At 33.5% G+C, this 21,258-nt stretch overlaps 1 protein-coding gene across 3 annotated transcripts in view; it reads right to left on the bottom strand.

Annotated features, from left to right (window-relative positions):
• The window catches only part of NIPBL (NIPBL cohesin loading factor), a 184,713-nt gene that overhangs the window by 6,353 nt on the left and 157,102 nt on the right, over positions 1–21,258 (bottom strand). For all 3 annotated transcript variants that reach the window (XM_054583947.1, XM_054583946.1, XM_054583949.1), the window contains 11 exons: positions 17,974–18,082; positions 16,371–16,507; positions 10,728–10,868; positions 10,527–10,620; positions 9,948–10,102; positions 9,361–9,451; positions 6,860–7,033; positions 6,255–6,445; positions 4,224–4,331; positions 3,470–3,670; positions 371–517 (listed from right to left, as the gene is read on the bottom strand). In XM_054583947.1, coding sequence (XP_054439922.1) covers positions 371–517; positions 3,470–3,670; positions 4,224–4,331; positions 6,255–6,445; positions 6,860–7,033; positions 9,361–9,451; positions 9,948–10,102; positions 10,527–10,620; positions 10,728–10,868; positions 16,371–16,507; positions 17,974–18,082 — 1,548 coding nt within the window. The remainder of the gene's footprint in view (positions 1–370; positions 518–3,469; positions 3,671–4,223; positions 4,332–6,254; positions 6,446–6,859; positions 7,034–9,360; positions 9,452–9,947; positions 10,103–10,526; positions 10,621–10,727; positions 10,869–16,370; positions 16,508–17,973; positions 18,083–21,258) is intronic.

The raw sequence follows: 21,258 nt of genomic DNA, 5'->3' as shown, positions 1-21,258 counted from the left end.
GAACATATGAATAGACACCAAAGTCAGTGCTTAAAGTGAGAGAAATAAAGAAGCTGGATGGCTTAACAATAGAACAATCCACATACATGTGAGAGAGAGAGAGAGAGAGAGAGAGAGAGAGAGAGAGAGAACACTCCACCCAAATGATCTGAAATGGAATGGTTTTAGGTGTTTCTTAGTAGATATGAAATAGCGACACACTTTCTCTCTTCAATTCAAGCACTGCCCAGATTTCAGTAAGTTCATTTAGAAAGATTTTATATGCCTCTGAAAAGAATAACAAGAACAATGAGAAACAAGACAGTGGAAATAGCATGTCTGCACTTCAACAGATACAGATAAATTAAGAATGGTAATGTGTATAGCTTACCTCCTTAAATGACTGCAGTAGGTTACTACCAGAAACTGAGAGTGTAATGTCTATATGATGCATTATAAACAACGGCTCTTCCTGTGTCTGGTATGGAAAACAGGCTAGATTGTCTGCTATATACAAGAGCATATTTACTTCTGTTTTCTGTAAATTAAAAAAAAAAAGGTACACGTTTAGTGGATAATCTAGAAATCCATCCAAAAAGCCTTTTTAGAAAAAATATTACTGGACGCTTTCACCTCATTTTATGTTTCAGGGGTTGGGGGTGGGAGGGTGGAGGGAAATAAGAAAAAGGGAGGGGGAACAGAAATGGATTTTATAATCTCATACTCATTTTAAGAGATTTCATAATGACATATGCAATAGTACCTCAAGAAAGGAAGAGGTGAAATTTTTTAGTGCACCCAAGTGGAATCTCCTTTATATTCTTATAGAGTGTATGAATCTTCATGATGAATCCGTAGCACACCAGAAAGTATACATACAAATTCATAATTATCTGTCATTGTGTTTCTAACAGCTTAACCCATATGCAGATCAGTTAGACACAATTACTATTCTTCCCTCAAAAATAAGTGGTAATTATAGTACTAATATGTCTTAAAAAAAATCACAGAATTCATGTACTCATAAAACATCTGTCAGTTTCCTATGTATATATCATTTAGAATATCCGAGTTCTTTTGACAGTGCTACCACAGTTTCACACTATAAAAACTCTCAGGCAAAATTTAAAGAAAACATTATTGTTACTACTAGTTTGTTTTGAAAAGAAGCAATAGAGACTTTCAGTATTTCATGATCATATTCACTATAAACTGAAGGATATATTAACATTTCAATTCCTTTAAAACATTTAAAGCTTTAAAAAAAAGAAAAAGAAAAAAGAGCTATTAAAAAAAAAATTCCCTCCTACAGAAAACCCAATAGCAGCAGCCATACAATAATAATCCCACAGGACAGATGGAATAAACTTGCTATTAGTATTCACAGGACTCTTACTCTATTTTTTATTTTTTGATATGTGTAACAGTTAAATGTTAAAGTTGGGGAGATGCACAGAACCCTACATCACATATTGGTTTTAACTCTAATTTTTATACATATATACACATATACACATATACATACATATATATTTATTCCCCACCCTCCCCCAAAAACCCCCAAAATGTTCAGGACTACTCTGAATAAACCTTTAAAAAAAAATCTCTGAACATTCTTCAACTTTGGCCATAAAAAATGTCCTACACTGCTTCTTCCTTTGAAAAAGCAAATTTCTTAAAAGAAAAGAGTCTAGAGCTGTTCCTTTCAGGTCTTCTCTACTGTTCTTTAATTAAAATAATGCTTTCGTACCTCCCTGCTTGAGCATTTCTATCCACCAAATATCTCACCCTATTTATTTATTTTTTACTTCATATTCTCCTTGACTTAATAGCATGAACACTATTATCCACGCTTTCCTTCCTGAAACCTTCACTCCTTAGTTTTCCCTTCCAAGCTTTTTGGCTATTCTTCTATACCATTCTCAATCCAACTCCTTTTCAAATTGCTTTCAGCAACAATCCTATTTTTCTTTTAAGTGCTCAGAACAAAAATATTCAGTTATCCTTTGACTATTCTCAAAGTTTTATTTATTCCTTCCTCACAATGTTTCTTTCCGTTTCTACTTTCCATTCTCTTCTTTCCTACTGTCATAATACATTAACTCATTACCTCCAATGTGAACCCAATACTAAAACATTTGTGTTCCTCACAAATTTCTTCTGTCTTTTCCTACTGTCACCATAATAGATTAATTAGTATTACTTTCAATGTGAACACAATGCTAAAATGCTCTTTGGCAATTCCACCGTCTCTAAGAGCTTCCATAAACACAACTCACTATGAACTTTCTGCTCTAAATAACCACCTATTCATTATTTCCCACATATTAGTATCTTTGTACCTTTATTCGTGTTTTTATGCTTGCCTTAAATAGTAGATCCATCTCATCTAATCTCCCTAAGTCTTCAGTAATTTGCTCCTCCTCTGACATTCTTTGCTGGAGGTAGTAAGAAGAAAGCACTGCATGATGAGAGCTCGATTTAGCATTTTACATGCTGAGGTGATAGCACACAAGCCAACAACACACAGCAGGCAATGGAACCACACAGGAATGGAGCTCAGGACAGACATAAAAAATTACAGCAGTACCACTAACACAAACCACCTGGCACGAGGATATGCTAGCCTTAACTATTATTTATTTCCTTTATTTTGTGTCTATCTCCCCAACTGGAGGTAAAACCCAACAAGGGCAAGAAGACTATATCATACCATTCTGGTCTCCTAGTAGAGTATCCCACACAAAATGAAAGCTTAACAGTGATGATATGATGGTGGTGGCAGTGATTAAATTATACCCCAATTATTTCTGAAACGGATGTTTATAATACATTTTCTAAGCTCTATGTGGGCACATACCACATCTGTCCTGTTTACTATTTTATGTTCATTTCCTAGTACAATGACTCCCATATAGTAGGTGCTGAATAAACATTTGAGTATAATAAATGAATAAATTAAGAGGTAAACTTTGTCATGTTTTCTTGGCTGGACAATACCCTTTGTGCAATAGCCCAAAGGGTCAAAATGCAATTACACAAATGTGGACTCTTCATTAAGGAAGTCAGATTGAACAAGAAGGGAAGAATGTCAGTACCCAAAATCCTAGCAGTTATTCTAACAATATCTGAGTCTGACAGAAATGAGTAAAATTTCACTCTCTATCTATCTATCCATCCATCTATCTATCCTTCAAGTGATAGTTTAGTGATATAGTTTATTTAAAGGTATGCTTAAAAGAATTGTTATCGAAGTTTATAAGATACCCAGTACGAAGACACAATTATACTTTATCCCTCATTGTATTTATTCCCACGCAAAATTTCCTGTTCAATTCTGACTGTATAAATAACACAGAAGACTCAAAGAAATACATAATACAGTCACTATTATTTGCTAAAACTGTAATATTAAAAAACTTGTGACTACTTCAGGCATAAAATTTATAAAAACACTTATTTCCTTAAAATAATAAGTTTTTGTGCTTACTGCTGTGTCATCAAAGAGGTTGAGTAAAGAAATTAGAAAGGCTCGTCTGTGCTGGCGGTTTCCACGGATCATGGAGTAAAGGTGTGAACACAAAGCACTAGAGGACTCATCTTGTCTGAAACCCCTCACAGGATCTTTTAGGCATGTGTTGATTGCCTGTTGTACCTGGTAAGACATCTTCATACCAGCCACTGCTTTCATCTGAAATCAATAAAAGCCTCATTTTTGTCATGGAAATTCAAAGTCAGATTAAAAAATGTACTTTGAGCATTACAGTCTGAGGCTAACTTTATTATTTGATTTTCTTATATAAATAATAAGATCACAGAATGCAAGTGCTGGAAGAACATTAGAAATCATCTGTTAAAATCCCCTCATTTTACAGAAGAAAAAAATCAAGACCCAAAGAGCTACCACTCCCAACGTCAAACAGCAGGCACTAGAACCCATGTGTGCCATTGTACCTGCTGGACTATCCATCACCTCTAGCTCAATCTTAAGAGTTAATTTTAAACAAGAATCAACACCTTGGGGGACAAACTTAGTTGTATGTTTAAGTAAGTAATAAGCAAAATATTTTTTTCTTTTTTTAAATTTTATTTTATTTTTTCAAATACATTTGTCTCTGCCTCCCCCCCACCAATAAGCAAAATATTTTATTCTAATAGGAATATGGGCAGGACAGTTACCAAATAAATGGTTTTTGCTAAAGAAAGATGTTTAAATTTAGGTTATACAATTTAAATATACATACATGAATAAATCCAGCATATTTTTTGTCTATTTCCACAAGCTGCTGATCAGCCTTGTTCCGCATAGCTGGTTCTGGGTCTGTGCCCATAGCAATTAAATATGGTACACACTGGAAATAAAAATACAGGATTTGTAAGAGATCACAGTAGTAAAAGCTCTATATGTATCTTTACATATGTTAAAACTTGCTGTATATCTGGGATAGATATATTTAATTTTATAGGCCTTTAAATGCCACACTTTAGTGTTCTTTTAAAAATGATTCATCTTCCTTAAATTTAGCTTAAAGCAAAAAAGCACTGGAGCGTAAGAAAAAAAAAACTGATTTGGTGAAATTTAAACAATTTCAGTGTGACTTTAGGGTGCTTTAAACATAAAGGGCCCCCATACTAAGAATATCCATTTAAGGCTGTGATATATACTACAAATGAGTTACCCAATAATTTGTCAAGCTTGATTGAATTAGCTATGTAAAAATAAAATAGGGCAAAAAGTAATCTGTCTCCCATACTCAAAACTAGGAAAATATAAATTTTTTTCTACAAAGTTGATTTTAGATATAGCTTCAATGACTGGATAGCTAGTATTTTAGTAACAGCCATATTTATTGTACTTCTAAGATCAAGAAATACCACTACTAAGTTAGGTGAATGTGAATCAGATAGCAGTGAGGAAGACAGAAAAAAAATAAACAAAAATTTTTTTAAAAGTAGACATGACACTAACTCAAATAGGTGATCATGAATTAAATTCCAAATCAATAAGAAAAAAAGGCCACTGAAGACTATTGGGTAAACTGGCCAAATGTGAAAACAAACTATGTATTAGATAATAATGTATCAATGTTAAATTTCCTGAATTTGATTACTGCATTATGGTTTTATAACAGAATGTCCTTATTCTTGGAAAATATAAACTGAAGGGTTTAGTGCTCAAGAATAGTGATATATGAAACTTACTATCAAACTATTCAGAAAAAACTATATGTATGAAGAGCAAGAGATAAAGCAAACGTGGCAAAAATCTAACAAACGGTAAATAACAGGTGAAGAGTACAAAGGAGCTCACTGCACCACTCCTGCAATGTTTTCTAAGTGTGAACTTTAAAAGAAAAATTTTTAAAAAGCAGATATAATAAAAAAAAAGCACAACCACCTAGGGCCACTTAGCATATCAATAAAGAGTTGTAAGTACCCCAAATATTCGAGACTCAACATGTCACTGTACATTTTATTAGGTGATCTTGATGATGATAACCCTGAGTCATGCAAAACAGGCTAAATATCGTTCAGCATGCTTCATTACTGCACTTTGTTTCAGGACACAGGCAAGAACATAGCATATTTACATATAACATAGTTTTTAAAAAGCTCCACAAAAAATAGTCAAAATAAAAATCTTGAAGGGTAACAGGCTTTGGTTATCTAATAATTTCACTTTTGTACCCTATGACATGCTCCTGAACATGTCGGATGTACACTACTATATATCAGCATTACCAGTCAATCCTTAGTAATACTAATATGTCTTTATTACATTATTTAGTCCTCATATCAATGCTTTGAGGTGTGGGTAGATGATATTACCTCTAACTTACAGATAAAGGAACTGAGCTCAGATTACATAATATACTTTTCTGTGGACTAAAATTCACCCTGTTTAAGAGTTAGATATATACTCTTATCCCAGGTAACTCTCTTGACATTACATGTTGCTGGTTCTTCAGGATAAGAGTTAATATATATTAAAACAAATCTATCATTCCTACATAGAAAATTATTCCAAGTACATATTCTGCCAATATAAATTGGAACTTTGTTTAATAGAGACAATATTATAAATATCTGGGTATTTTACACTAATGACAACCTAAGAGGCGGACTAAAACTTGGAATCAAGAGTGTAGGACCAAGAACAAACACAAAAAATTAACTAAGAGAAATAAAGAACTACTTATTTTCTAATCACAATGTCATCAAATGACAACAAATCTGGCTATTTTAGTAAGTTCTGCTTACTAAAACATACTCACCTGAACTGGATGAATAAGACCTTGGTTTAGAGTCAATGCAATGACATTTAGGGCAAAGTGGCGTACACTTGACTGGGTGTGAAAAAATGCCTCAAGCACCTGTTTGAGGTAAAGCTGCATGATGGAACTACTCATCCCTGAGGAAACATCACCCATTTCTTTTAAATCTTCCTGTTTTGCAACTTTCTTCCCTACAAAAGGAATTAAACATATTAAGAACATGTACACTAAACTTTACTTAAATATACCAAATTAGACCAAAACCAAAGGCACAAAATGTTACAGTTCGTGCTCTGGCTCAATGGCTCTTAATCTTTTCTTTTTCTTTCTGGGGGTGTCTCTGTCTGAGGTCACTTTGAGAACCTAATGAGAACTAAATCCCTCTCCTCATTGAAAACGTAATGTATACACATTTATTAACATTTACAAACTATTTTAGGGAATTTATGAATACCCTTAAGCCTACTTATGGACTTAAAGACTCCTTCTGAACTAAATTCCTTCATCTAGTAGATAACAAAATTTAGTTATCTGAATTAAAAAATGAGTGGAAGTATTCTAACTGTAGCCACATTGTGACATTATAAATATATATTTTTACTTACAGTCTCTATCTGCCTGCTGCATACGTGTATCCTCTTCTTGCAGGTAGGTCTGGAGGTTTTTTAACACCTGTATTTTTAAATTTACTGAGCAGTTCTTATCAGATAAGATATTATTATACAGATTTTTCACCTCTTGCTCAAACATTAGGCTTGGATGCTGAATAAAAGCAAATCCTAAAGAAGAGAGGAAAAAAACTCCTGATGTATTCATATTAAAATTAAATATAGCATTTAACGAAAATGTTGATAAATTACATAAAGAACTCCTTATTTCAAAAATTAAAACTTAAAATGACTGGAAGAATATGCTAGTGGCCTTACCTAGAGAAGTATCAGAGCAGGTACTTCTTTCCCCATGAATTAAAAACAAGAAATTGCATTTCAAAGGAGAATTTCACACAAGAGGAAACCTTGAGGAGGGAGCAAGGCCTAGTGGCTAGGGGAGTGGATTAGGAGGCAGGAGTCTTGGATTCTATTCCTGGCTCCACCACTGACTTGTAGTGTGACCTTGGGTGAGTCACATAATCTCTCTGTGCCTCAATTCTCCATCTGTAAAATGGGGACAATAATATTTACCACCCACCTACCTCAAAGGGACGTTTTCAGGATTTAAGAGGTACTGTCTTGCAAACATTTTTTAGATCTCTTGCAGAAGGTACTATATTGGCATTATTTAAAAAAATATATTGAACTATATCCATTTGATGAAACAATAAACTATAGAATAAAAATTCTAAAATAAACCAAAGCTGAAAATATCTTCAATTTATTTCTTGTATGGCATTATAATAAAGCCATAAAGCTTAATTCTGTAACAAGAAGTAGCAAAATACAATTATTCATGTTTATTTGTATAAAATGCTTACTTATGTAAGATAAAATGAAGATCCTTGATGATATCAAGTATTATGGATGCTAAACAACAAATTAAACTCAAAGCATAGAGTGATCAAATAACTAGCCCAAGGTCACACAGGATAGCTATGGCCCAGGCAAGATGTCTTTTATTAACTGGTCTAGAGGCACTATTTTCTGGATGGTACTGCTTCTTTAAGTTAAAATTTACATATAGTTGACCTTTGAATAACACAGGTTTGAACTACATGGGTCCACTTATATGTGCATTTTCCCCCCAGTAAATATACAGTGGGCCTTCTATATCCTTGGGTTTCACATCCTTGAATTAAAATAACACAGTATTTTGATCTGTGGCTGCAGAGGGCTGACTGTATGCATTGCTCCATTATGGCATGCCATTTCATATAAGTGACTTGGGCATCCATGGATTATCTGTGAGGAGTCCCAAAATCAATCCCTCATGGGGAGTCAAAAGTTATATGTGGATTTTCAACTGTGTAGGGGTGGGTGCCCCTAACCCCGTGCTGTTCAAAGGTCAACTGTATTTGTTCTCTGATTTAGATGCAACACTATGAGTTTTGCCACTTTGTATAGCTTAAGTCCTGATTAAATATTCAGAGGTACATATTTGGTTTGAAGGTAAAACTCCATCAATATAACTTACTAGTAAGTGATATCTGAATTTTTACTACATTTGTTACATGTACTTTTCTGAAAGGAGGAATACAATAACAAAGCTTAAATTTATTAGAAGAAATCAGTAAACATTTAATGAGATTTGGGTTACTCAGAAACTTTTATTACTCATTTTAGTTCAGAAGACTAATATAAATGATTGTTCATGCACATGAAATTATAAACCTTGTTAATGCTACCAAAATAAAGTTTCAGAGTAAGTTATTAAGTTTATTGAGTAGCTTTACATGTATCTGCACAAAACAAAACAAACAATAAAAAACAATAACCTGGACCGAGTACTCTTCTTGTACTGTTTTAGAATGCATTCAATCTAGTACTTTAATACTATCTTTTTCATACTTCTTCTATATTCCTTTATCCTTTTTGATAAGCTATAACCTTAACCTTCTTCAAGGACACACATTACTAAATCAATGTTCCTGGAGAAATAATATGGGACAGATATACATCCAAATTGTTTCTTTTGGGTTGCTTACCATGTGCGTCTATATGAATAAAAGTCTGTGTAGACTGCCCACTATCTTAACTAGAAGTGGCAGGCACATATAATGACAAAGCTTTGCAAAGAGAAAGAACAACTTCAAAAATAAACAAAAACACAAAATGAAATTCTTCTAAATCATCTTTCTTTACCAAAGAATATTCTTGCTGTAATGAATATTCTTATGAAATCCTATAAAGTAGAGGAGGGAGACATTATTGTCATCTTTATTTTGTTAATGCAGAAACTGATCAACAGAGGAAGTTATGAGACTTGCTCAAGGTCACCCAGGAAGTTATTGGCAGAGTCAGAAATGGAATCCAGGTGTTTTAACCCCCTATGCACCACACCCTACAGCAATTAAAAACATACTTAAATAAATCAACTGTTTACTCACAATATTTTAAAACTTGCTCAACCTCTCAAACAACTAACACTATAATGAAATTTAGACTTAACTTACCTAGACCAATGATGGCTTTTGTTTGTACTTCTTCATCTGAATGTTTTGTAAAATACATCAATAGTTCAAGTACTTTATCCTTTATGTTAACCTAAGACAGAAATATTTATGAAGATGAGTAACTTAGATCAGCTTCCAACTATAAACAGAAAAAATACCTAAAAGCAAACAATGAGAACTTCCACATGCAAACTTTACTGAAGAATGAGTCACTGATAATTTTACAAAATGATAAATTTTAGAATAGCAGCATTCAAAATAAAGACCTGTGACACAGAAACTTGTGCCAGAATGTAAATAATGTACTGTTTTCTCATTGAGAAATTTAAAAATAGACTCAGCTGCTGACCTAAACAGTGTGCCTACTCTTACAAAGCGGACACAGGTTGTGGTTACTTAGCTTATTACAGAACAATTCAAAGATCAGAAACCAGTCTGAGGACCATATTTTGAATAGCACTGTCAGAATGTTCATCAAACCAGATTAATGCTGCCTTTATCCTGGATCACTAGTCATTTTCCCTTCACAAGGTCACACAGTTCTATTTTATTACAACATACTAAGGAACTAATATTAAGATCTTTACCTTACTGTTGCCCTTAAAATCTTCCAGATCAAAATCAAAATGCCGACATAGTGCTCCAACAGTGAAAAGCGATCTAAGAAGTGCTGGTTTGTTTGTTAGAAGTGAAGTGTTATTTGGATCCTCTTGGTGCTGACTTTTTAATTTTGAAATGGCACCTGATAAAGCAATATTTGTTTATAATAAACACTTAATCCTTGAATTATTATGTTCAAGTAATTATTGCTAATGAATCCATTTAATTTTACTAATGGTTCTAAGTACTAAATATGTCTAGAATTACAAGGACACTCCTTAGAGCCTAAAAAATTAATGTAAAAAAATTTAAATTTTATTTTACATAGTGAGCAGAAAACTTACCAACATTTATATATGAGAAGATAAATTTCTGAAGTAATCATATTGGGTTATTAAGAGAATATAGCAGATAATAGAAAATATTTCTCCTGAGAGTGGACTATACAGGACAATCATACCTCTTACAGTTCCCAAGATGCTACCCTTTATTAGGTGAACTAAAAAGAGGTTGGACACACTGCAGAATCTAGCAGAATAATTTTAAAGCCCAGGCAATGAACTTACCATAGTATCTATTGAAACAGGCCCATACAAACTTAAAATTTTGTGTCACTTTATTTACAACTGCCCCAAGACAGCTCACACAATGTTGTACTACCTAAAAGATACAGAAAAGGTTACCATTTAGACAAAAGTTAAAAGATAAAATAAAAATATATGGTTATCATTTGTGAATTATATACTAATCAATACAGAGATGCTTACAGTCATGCCATATTTGATGATCAGCTTCATAAGATCTTCTTCAATAGTGGCAAGGAAAGTTTCACTTGGATGTTCCATCAATGGTACCACCAGCTCTAGGATTTTTGCAACATTGCAGATAACCATGAAATCATTTTGAGTCTACAAGGATAAAATTAGTGTTTTATGAATATCAGTATCTAAAAAGAAGCTATATAATATTTTATGTATTTGGGGGTTTAAGTATTAGATATGTAAAATTTCAGTTAAAAAATCATTAGAAAAGAGCTTTTTTTAAGGTATGGAAGAAAGACCCTCAGACAGTGTCAGGAACCTGGATTCTAGCTGTGCCACTAACTTACCATGTGACCTTTGGTCACTTAGTCACAGTGTTACAGTTATTGTTTTTTCCCTCCAAATGCAAAATAAGTCAACTCTGAACAAAGGTATTTAAATATTAACAGAATTTTACTGAGACCGGTACAGTTTTTAAGATTAGTATTTTTCAAACTGTTAACCTAGTAGTTCTCAATTGGGGGTAAGAGTTTGACCCCTCAGGATATTTGGCAATATCTGGAGATTTTTTTTTTGTTGTTACAAAAAAGGATGTAGAAAGGAGTAGGAATAGGGCATGCTGCCTAACATCTTACAATGCTCAGAACAGTTCTTGACAACGAAGAATGATCTGGTCCTAAGTGTCAGTAGTGTTGAGGTTGAAAGGCCCTGTGACAATCCTTTCCATGATAGATGAAAATGTAGTCTCCCAAAAGTAAATTATTTAAAAATTTAAAATATTGTATTAAAATTACTAATTTTTAAAAAGTTTTAAAACTTTGATTAAAAAAACTTTTTTTTAAAAAAAGCTAAAGCATTTTTTAAAAGATTATTTATTTATTTATTTTTAGAGAGGGGAAGGGAGGGAGAAAGAGAGGGAGAGAAACATCAGTGTGTGGTTGCCTCTCATGTACCCCACTGTGGACCTGTCCCACAACCCAGGCATGTGCCCTGCCTGGGAATTGAATCAGTGACCCTTTGGTTTGAAGGCTGGCACTCAATCCACTGAGCCACACTGGCCAGGCCTGGGTAAAGCATTTGTTAAAAACATAAAGGTATTATAGGATTTACAATAAAAAAAGTCTCTTACCTCTGTCCGCAAGTCAACTAATTCCCCTACCCTAAGGCAGCTAAAGTCGCTTGTTTTACTTATTTTTTTGGTGTGGAGTAAGGCTTTCAACATATGTTTTTATCTAGCCAAGGTACAATTCCTTATTCTTCGCCACAGGCTATCAATACCCATTTTGGACTTTTTGAGCTTATTATCTCACTGGTTAAAAACATTCCCACTTTACATTCCTCTTTGCTTTCAGCATGCCCACAGGATGAAATTGTTGAGAAACAGGCAAGGTGAACACGTCTAAATAGCACAGGAGTCCTGTCATCCCCTATCACCTCACACTCCTACCCCCGTTAAGCAAAAGGGAATGAGTTAAAGTGGGCCTAGGGATGGAAGAGGTTTTGTCAAATAAGACAAATTAATTTGAGAATCACTGCGAAAAATTTACTCGTTAAAACAATATAGAAACATTTTTTGAAACACATGTAAGAAAATCATGTAAGAGAAGTATATTAAAATCTAGGAGAAAAATTTAAAGACAGAAATTATAAAGGAAAAAGCAGGAAAGTACTAAGAAATATTTAAAATGAATATAGCATAAGATGGTTCAATAACTAAAACATTTAGATTCAAGAGAATTTTTTTAAAAGGCCTGCAGTTCAAAGGTAAAATGGGCAAATGATATGAACAGTTAAATCACAGAAAATCAAGTCCAACTGGTTAATACCATAAAAACGGTTCTCAACCTTCTTGGAAATCAGGGAAGGGAAACTGAAGCAATAATAAACTGTATCTTTACACCTGTTAGACTAGCAAAGAGGACAAAAATGACACAGACTGTCATGTACTGGTTTCCAAAAGGGCTATACAACATGTTCACCAGCAATCCGGCAACATCTATTTAAAACCAAAACAATTCCCTCAATTTAGCAAGTCCATTCCACGGAATTTATTCACCACCCCCAAAAGAGCCATCAGTGTTTAAAAGTACAATTGATCCTTTAACAACTGAGGAGTTAGGGACACCAAACCACATACTGTCAAGTCTACACCTGTTTTTGACCCTCCAGAAACTTAAATGCAGTTGGCTCCTTACATCTGTGAATTCAACCAACAGTGGTTGGGAATAAGAAAATACAGTTTTTGATCCATGGATGGCTGAATAGACAGATGCAAAATCTGCAGAAACTAAGAGCTGGCTATTTTATTTATTGAAAAAAATCTGTGTATATGTTGACCCATGAAGTTCAAACCAGTGTTGTACAAGGATCAACTGTCTATGAACAGAAGTGTTTATTAAGGAATTATTTGTAGTAGCTATCACTAGGAATCATTTTAAATACTTGCAAAAATTAGAAATTGTTAAATTAATCACAGGACATCCATAAAATGGCCACTTGTAGTCATTCAAAAGAATTAGATATATGAGGTTTGCCTGGAAAAAGTCCAGCCATGCTAATATAATGAGAATGGCTTGCATGACATGGATGTAACCTGGCAGCCAAGGAGAGTGGACTGAAATGTACATGTATGAATAACAATGACTTCACTGTACTAGTCAGGGGGGAGGAAGATGCTGTTGAGTGAGCAAGTGTACTATGTGGCCATTGCATTCAAAATGACTGAGACAGTAGAGCAACAAATCTGCATTGAATTTTGCATGAAGCTTGAATATTCCTTGGCAGACTATTTAGATGATTCAGAAGGCCACAGATATGGGCAACTGGTGAATGGTACCACGACAATGTGCCTGCTCACAACATCACATCTTATGCAGAATTTTTTTACGAAACATCAAGTCACCAAGGTGACTCAGCCCCACTACAGCCCAGATTTGGTGTGCTGAGATCTCTGGCTTTTCCCAAAAATAAAATCACCTTTGAAAGGGAGGAGATTTCAGACCGTTGATGAGATTTAGGAAAATACGACAGGGCAGCTGATGGCGATTCCAACAAAGGATTTTGCAGGGTGTTTTGAACAGTGAGAAAGACTCTAGGAGAACTGTGTGAGGACACAAGGGGCCTACTTTGAAGGGAACTGAGGCATCATTGTCTTCTGTACAATGTGTCTTGCATTTTCTTCAATATATTTCTCATAGTATATGGCTGGATACTTTCTGTACAGACCTCGTATGTATCAGGTAATTTGAGATAGTAAATATGCTTAATAGAAACATATGTAATGTGACATGAGTCTTTAAAAAAACTGGTCTACCATTTATTTATGTGTGTCCCCATTTATAGAAACATAAATAAAGTATGTAGGGTGCTATAGGTTGTTTATCCTGAGACTAGGAGGAATTAGATGTGGGTAGGATATAAAAAACCATTTGAGAAAGGCATTTATTATATATAAAGTAGGCTTACAGTTGTCCCCCTTATCTGTGGTTTTGCTTTCCATGGTTTCTGTTAGCTGGAGTCAACTGCAACCCAAAAATATTAAATAGAAGATTCAAGAAACAAACAAAAGTTTTAAACAGCACATCATTCTAAGTAGTGTGATGTAATTTTGTGCTGTTCCGCTCCATTCTGTCCAAGACATGGATCATTCCTTTGTCCAGCACACACTCCCTGCCTGTTAGTCACTTAGTAGACATCTGGATTAATCAGACTGACTTTCCTAGGATTGCAGCTTATGTTCAAGTAACCCTTACTTTACTTAGTAATGGCCTTAAAGTACAAGAGTAGTGCTGCTGGCAATTTCGAATTACCAAAGAGAAGCCATAAAGTGTTTCTTTTAAGTGAAAAGGTCAGTATGCACAGGAAAAAGCACAGCATATATAAGGTTTGGGACTATCTGCGGTTGCAGGTATCCACTGGGGGGCCTTGGAATGTATCCCCTGCAAATACAGGGGACTATTTTACATAAAATTTCTCTGTGTGTGTGTGCGCGCGTGCGTGCGCACGCATAAAAACTTGTACAAAATGTTTCCAAAGTAATCTTGCTTTCAAAAGATATAGGTGCGCCATGGCCGGAAAGCTCAGTTAGAGTGTCATCCCGATATGCCAAGGATGCGGGTTTGATCCGCAGACAGGTCACATACAAGAACCAACCAATGAATACATAAATAATTGAAAATAATTGAAACAACAAGTTGATCTCTCTCTCCCCCCTTCCTCTCTTCCCTCTCTAAGATGAATAAATAAAAATTTTTAAAAATGTTGGTGTAAATGAAGACTTTATACAAGTTACAATACTGTCTGTATTCTAGAGGCAAACAGACATGCCGCTGAATTCTACCTTTGGGACTGGTTAGCTGCATAATATTGGGCGAGTTATTTACATTCTCTAAGCTTTAGTTTCCTTATCTGTGAAAGAGATAATAATGGTACCTATTTCACAAAGTAAATGCGAATGTATGTAACATTCTTCACAGTGCTTGGCATTATGCTCATAAATACTAGTGATTATTACTAGCCATTCATTTATTTCTGGATATAACACAAGCTGTAAAGATAAAATTAGGGTCTCAGAAGTATTATATGTTGTTTTACATATTTATTTTCTGCTACTTTCCTCAGTTCTTAACATTTCTTAGGACATCCTGAGATTTTTCACCTAGAACTTACTAATTTAATTTAGAGCTAAACAAACAACCAACCCCCCAAAATCCCTGACCATAGCAGCAGAACCAAGTTAGTAGAGAGAATAGTTAAAATTAGCTCATTATGAACACTAAAAAAAAATTAAGTAAAAAACTGTTTACATTTTTATTTTAAAAAAGATTTTATTTATTTATTTTTAGAGAGAGGGGAAGGGAGGGAGAAAGAGGGAAAGAAATGTCAATGTGAGAGAGAAACATTGATCGATTGCCTCTTGCATGCACCCTGACTGGGAAGGAACCGCGACCCTAACATTTGCCCTGACTGGATTTTGAATCAGCGAATTTTTGCTTTGCAGGACAATGCCCAACCAATGCAGCCATACCAGTCAGGGCAAAACTATTTATATTTTGAAGTTTTCAAAGTATCTTAAAATTTGGTGTTTGAATAAGCCACTTAATTCACCATGTTGTCATATAAATTGCTGGAATATTTTACTTAGCAATGTTTTATTTAATTTTCCATTTGATTTTAGGAAAACACATTATGTATAGTATTAACTGAAAATAATAGTCTAATATTTCTGACATAACACTAGATTATCCATATTCAAAACATTGATGTGTTATAAAAATAAATGTTTAAAATAAAATATACTAAAAATGACAAATGAAAACCAAATTCAGAATCCAAAAGATAGTAAGTTTCTTAGTGACAGGAACTCTGCCTCATTCGCCTTTGATGTCCTAACAATAGTGTCAACATTTATTAAGTATATACTAAGGGTTTGGCTCGAGAAGCTTAAAGAGAAATGGTGTCTAAACTTTATAATTTATCAGAAAAATAATGTTGGTACACAACTTGCCATAAATATTAGAACAAAAATTTGAGTACATGACACAGTTGCTCTGTTAGTGAAAATGTGAATGACACAATGTGAATTCTAAATTTAAAATACTTAGTACATGGTTTATACAAAACAGAAACACAGGACAGCTCTATACTTACACTACATTTAGTGGTAAGGTATGGCTGCATAGTCATGGCATGTTTAACCATGAGCTGGGGTCTTATTTTGCTGAATAAGAACAAAGTGGTTATGCAAGCTACCAATCTTCCAGAGTTCACACCTTTATTGTCAGAGTCTGGAAAAAGAAATAAGACACTAAAATATAACAAGGCAGTAAAAGTTATACAGTCTATTACTTAAATTATGCAATATCATCCCCTGAATAGATTCAGTACATGCCTCAATATAAATGTTTAACATTTCTCATGATACTAAACTTCCTGCATTTCATTTCTATCTTTATTACATAAAGTACATATATTAAGAATAAAGAACAAAAAAGGCTGCACTACAGAAGGCAAGTTTTTCCCTACGGGGAGGAAGGTTGATGTTAAAAAGTAGAATGGAAGCTGGCAAGTTTAGGGATGGGCTTTTGGACATAAACATGGTATTGGTTTTATTTAAAAAATGGATGAAAGTGAATATGGGAAAGAAAATTAGCAAAGGGGGACAAAACCAATTTAGCTGAGGTGATACTGTGTTTAAAGATACTGGAAAAAAGAGATGTTGGTGTAGAAGAACGTCAAAAGATGGGAATGAAAAATTAAGTTGAACCAGTGTTACATTAGAAAGGAAAACAAAGTGCTGTTGCTAGTTAGGAGATACAATGGTTCTTGCTTGGGTGGTAAATTAGTATTTAGTGGAGTTTAGCAACTTTTTAAAATTGAGACAACAGTATCACCCTTTAAATCCAGGATAGGGAAAACAAAACAAGGAAATAAAAAGAAAAATAGGTACACATGGAAAATTAAAAAAATTAAAAGAAAAAACTGCATAGAAGTATAAAGGGTATCAACAATTTCCTTAGGTGCCATAAATGTACCTCTCTCTCTGTAAGAGGCAATTGGTCCCCAATACTGGAGAATGACTGAGGCTATTATTTCTCATCAATATATATCAGGCAAATGGGAAGTAATGTTAGTCTTGTGTGCTTTAAGCAATAGGTATCAATTATAACTTTTAGTTTTTATTTATGTTTTGTTAAGAATTTCAGACTTGTCACTGATAAATGTGATAAATAACAAGATATTAAGAACTTAAGGAATTTTTTAATTAAAAGATATTAATAGCTTTCTAGCTCAAGCAAGGTTAAGCACATTTTTATATAACAATTATAAATGATATTAGGAATGTACTACTAATCTTTTAAAAACAATTTTATAATAGTTAAAGCAATTTCATTTTGAGAGAAAATTTTATAGATTTAAAAGCTATCAAACAGTTTTGGATGAGTGCAGTTAGTTAAATATGTATTAGCTCCTGGACTTCCTTTTATTTCTGTTCAATATGACATCTAAACTTACATGCTACTGAAAGATATGTGAAAGAGATGAGGCCTACGCGTTTATTATACTGCTCTAGATAATCTTAGTCAACCTTAACAATACAATCCAGGCTACAACATTATACAAAAGAGATTTCATTTAAAAGTGAAGTAGTTCATTATTAGGCTAAGCAGAGCCAGAGGCAAAAATGAGAAATGTGCTCAAAGTAGTTTAAAATACATAATCAACTTAATGACCAATATATAAAACATCTTACCAGCTAGAGATTCCTCATATTTAAGAATGTGCTCAACTAGGTTATCAACAAGTTGAGTACAAGCTTTCTTCACAGGTTTATATGAGGAATCCTCTTCGGACTTCAACAACTATATATGTGTATATATAAAAAAAAAGATCCCAGTATAATTATTCATTAGACAATAATAATAATAATAATAATAATAATAATGCATTAAATGTGTTCATAAGCTTTTCAATTTATAAACGATTTAATACTAAAATGCAAATAAAAACGTTTTAAAATAACTTATAAAACAGTAATTTATAAATACTTTCAAATAATTTTAGTATGAAGTATTTAAAGTGCTGTATGTAAGACATGAAGTAGGACATGAGAGAAATAAGAAAGATGACCTTCTTTTAAGAGTACCACTCAAAGCTAGTTGAATTATTTTAAGTAATTAGAATTCCACTCCTCATTATTCCAACTCCTTTAATGTCTTAAAAAACTGTATTATGGTTTAATTACATCTTTATGTAGTTATGTCTGAATTGCACCTTGAATCTTGGAATTATAAAATATAAAGCTAGATTTCTTCTGTGTTATCCTTTGCCAAATTATCACTAAACGATGTTAGGAAAATTAGGAAAATAACGAGATAAGGAAAATATCAGTCTAAGTGTAGCCTAACCATCTCCCAAAACAACCCAACAATTCAATCTTTCATAATCATAGGTCAATGCAATGGTAAAGTCATCTAAGGCATATCTATTTTGTTAATAAAGATTAGCTAGTACAATTCTGCGGATACTGAAGAAGATGAAATGTGCGTTTCTGTGAAGAGTGCTAAAGCTGTCCAATATTACTTTCTGCAATGATGGAAATGTTCTATATCTGCGCTGTCCCCTAACAGTTGCCCTGAGCCACATGCAGCTACTTAAAAACTTGAAATGTGATTAGTATAAATTAGGAATTAAAATTAAATAAAAGTACAGCTTTATTTAACTTAAAAACACACACATGGCTAGTACTGGAAAACATACACTTAACCTTTCACTGAAAGATACATGGATGACTAAATCAACTAAGAGCAATCAGAATAACATAACACATACATTGCTCCACCTCAAAAAAGTAGTAAGTCAAAGCAGAAGACTTCAATTTACCCAATTTCAACTCTGAACAGTAAAGTTTCTTTGTCCTGTTCCGTAATGTAATTCCTTAAACAGCTATTAAAATCACAGGCTAGCCTGGTCTTTTTCAGGCAGATTTCTGCATCCCTGTTTCTTCTTTTTCTTTTCCAAGATATCAAGTATACCCAAAAGTATTAATAATAAATTTTGGTTCATGACACACCATCGATACTCGTATGTGCCCCTTTATTTACTTACAATGATACCAATTCAAGAACAAGAATATTTCCAATAACTTATATTTACCAATGTGCTCCTTCCCTTATGCCATCTTCCTGTTTCACTTCCAAGGTAATCGCTGAGGAATTTTACCATTTCTTGGCTTTAAAAAATGGTCTAGGCTGTGTACTATTTATAATCTTGCTTCATGTTCAACTTTGTAAAAGCTATCATACTGGATGTAGTCTTCTACATCTTTTTGCCTTTTTCCTTCAACATTATGTCATCAACTGTAATCCAGGCTGTTGCATGTAACTGTATTTTTTTTTCACTACTATACAACAAGCCATTGTGTGTCTATACAGCAATTCATTTATCCATTCTTTTGGAGATAGGTTAACTACAGTTTTAGTGGTATAAAGAACGCTCATTTGTCTTCTGACACATGTATGCAAGATTCTATTTGGTATATACCTCAGAGCAGAATTGCTGGGTCATAGGACATATGAATGTTCAATTTTATGAAATTACGCTATTTTTAAAAATTGTTTGTAATATTTTCTTAATTAGTAGCACTGTTTAAGAGATACTATTTAATCCATCTCTTCTCCATCATTTATCATCATCTGACTTCTCAATTTTGCCAGTCAAATGGGTGTAAAATGTGGTCTTGATTTGTATTTCCTCTATTACTAATGAGGATGAACACCATATAGGTCATATGTGCTATTTATACCATAAAATGCCTATTTGTTACTTTTACCCATTTTCCTACCAGGACTCTTGCCTTACATTGTTTTGTAGGTGAGGAGTCTTTGTATCTTCCAATTAATGTTCATATGTAAAGTATCTTCCTTCAATTTCTGACCTGTGTTTTCACCTTCTTTAAGGTGTCTTTTGATTTCTAAATGTTCTTCATATTAAGGTAGTAAAATTTATCAATCTCTTTTCAAGATTAATGGCTTTTGTGACTTGCTTAAAAAAATCCTTCCCTTCCAAAATTCAAAAATATATTCACGTATTATTTTCTTCTAAAAGTTTTAAAGATTTCTTTTAATCTACATAGCAAGGATTGTTGAGTTGAAGTAGGAATCAATTTTTTTAAAAATTCCTTACAGACAGGCAATTGTCCCAGCCCCATTTGCTGAAATCCTTTCCCAATTAACTGCAGCACCACTTCTGTTTTATAGTAATTATGTTCTATATGTGTGAAGGATTAGTTCTGGGCTCTCTATCCTGATCCATTGGTCTATTTAGTACCGTACAATCTTAAAATAAGCTTGGGAGTCTTCCCTCCTCTTGAGTTTTTGGAATAGTTTGAGGAGGATAGGTGTTAGTTCTAGTTTAATATTGTACGATCTTAATTACTATGTTTAAGCAAATTAGTCCCAGTGTTTGGTAAGGCAAATCCACACTCCTGCACTTTCAGAAGTAACAACTGTTTTTAGCTCTTTGCTTTTCCATACACATTTTACAATCACCTCGACACAGCTGGTAAATATTTTGTTTTTGATTCTGATGAAGTGTCTTTTAACATTCTCCCATTTAGCATAACTTTTATTTTAGGTTTTGACCTTTATCCTGTCAGACTGTATTCCAAGTTTTTTAGAAGTTATAAAATGTCCTATGTCCTCTGAAATGATTACTTATTTCTTCTTTAATATCAAATCACACACACACACACACACACACACTAATGTTAAACAATGAGTATGTAAATAGGTATGCTTATGAATATGTATACATAAACATCTTATTTTTGATGCATTTCAAAGTAAATTATAGATATCAATACACTACCCCCTTTCCCTTCTGAGATAAAATGTACATCTCTTCAGTGCATATCTGCTCAGTTTTGTTAAAGGCATTCACCATTGTAACTCAGACTCTAACCAAGAAATAGTGGTTTCTTTAGCTTATCAGAATTATCTGGAGATACTGTTAAAATATAGAATGATGGGTTCCACTG

The sequence above is a fragment of the Pteronotus mesoamericanus genome, unplaced genomic scaffold (assembly GCF_021234165.1).
Source record: "Pteronotus mesoamericanus isolate MK-2021 breed Mesoamerican mustached bat unplaced genomic scaffold, CSHL_Meso_final contig_75, whole genome shotgun sequence".
NCBI lineage: Eukaryota > Metazoa > Chordata > Mammalia > Chiroptera > Mormoopidae > Pteronotus > Pteronotus mesoamericanus.
Note: the sequence above shows the minus strand (reverse complement) of the source record. Positions and strands in the feature narration are given on the sequence as shown.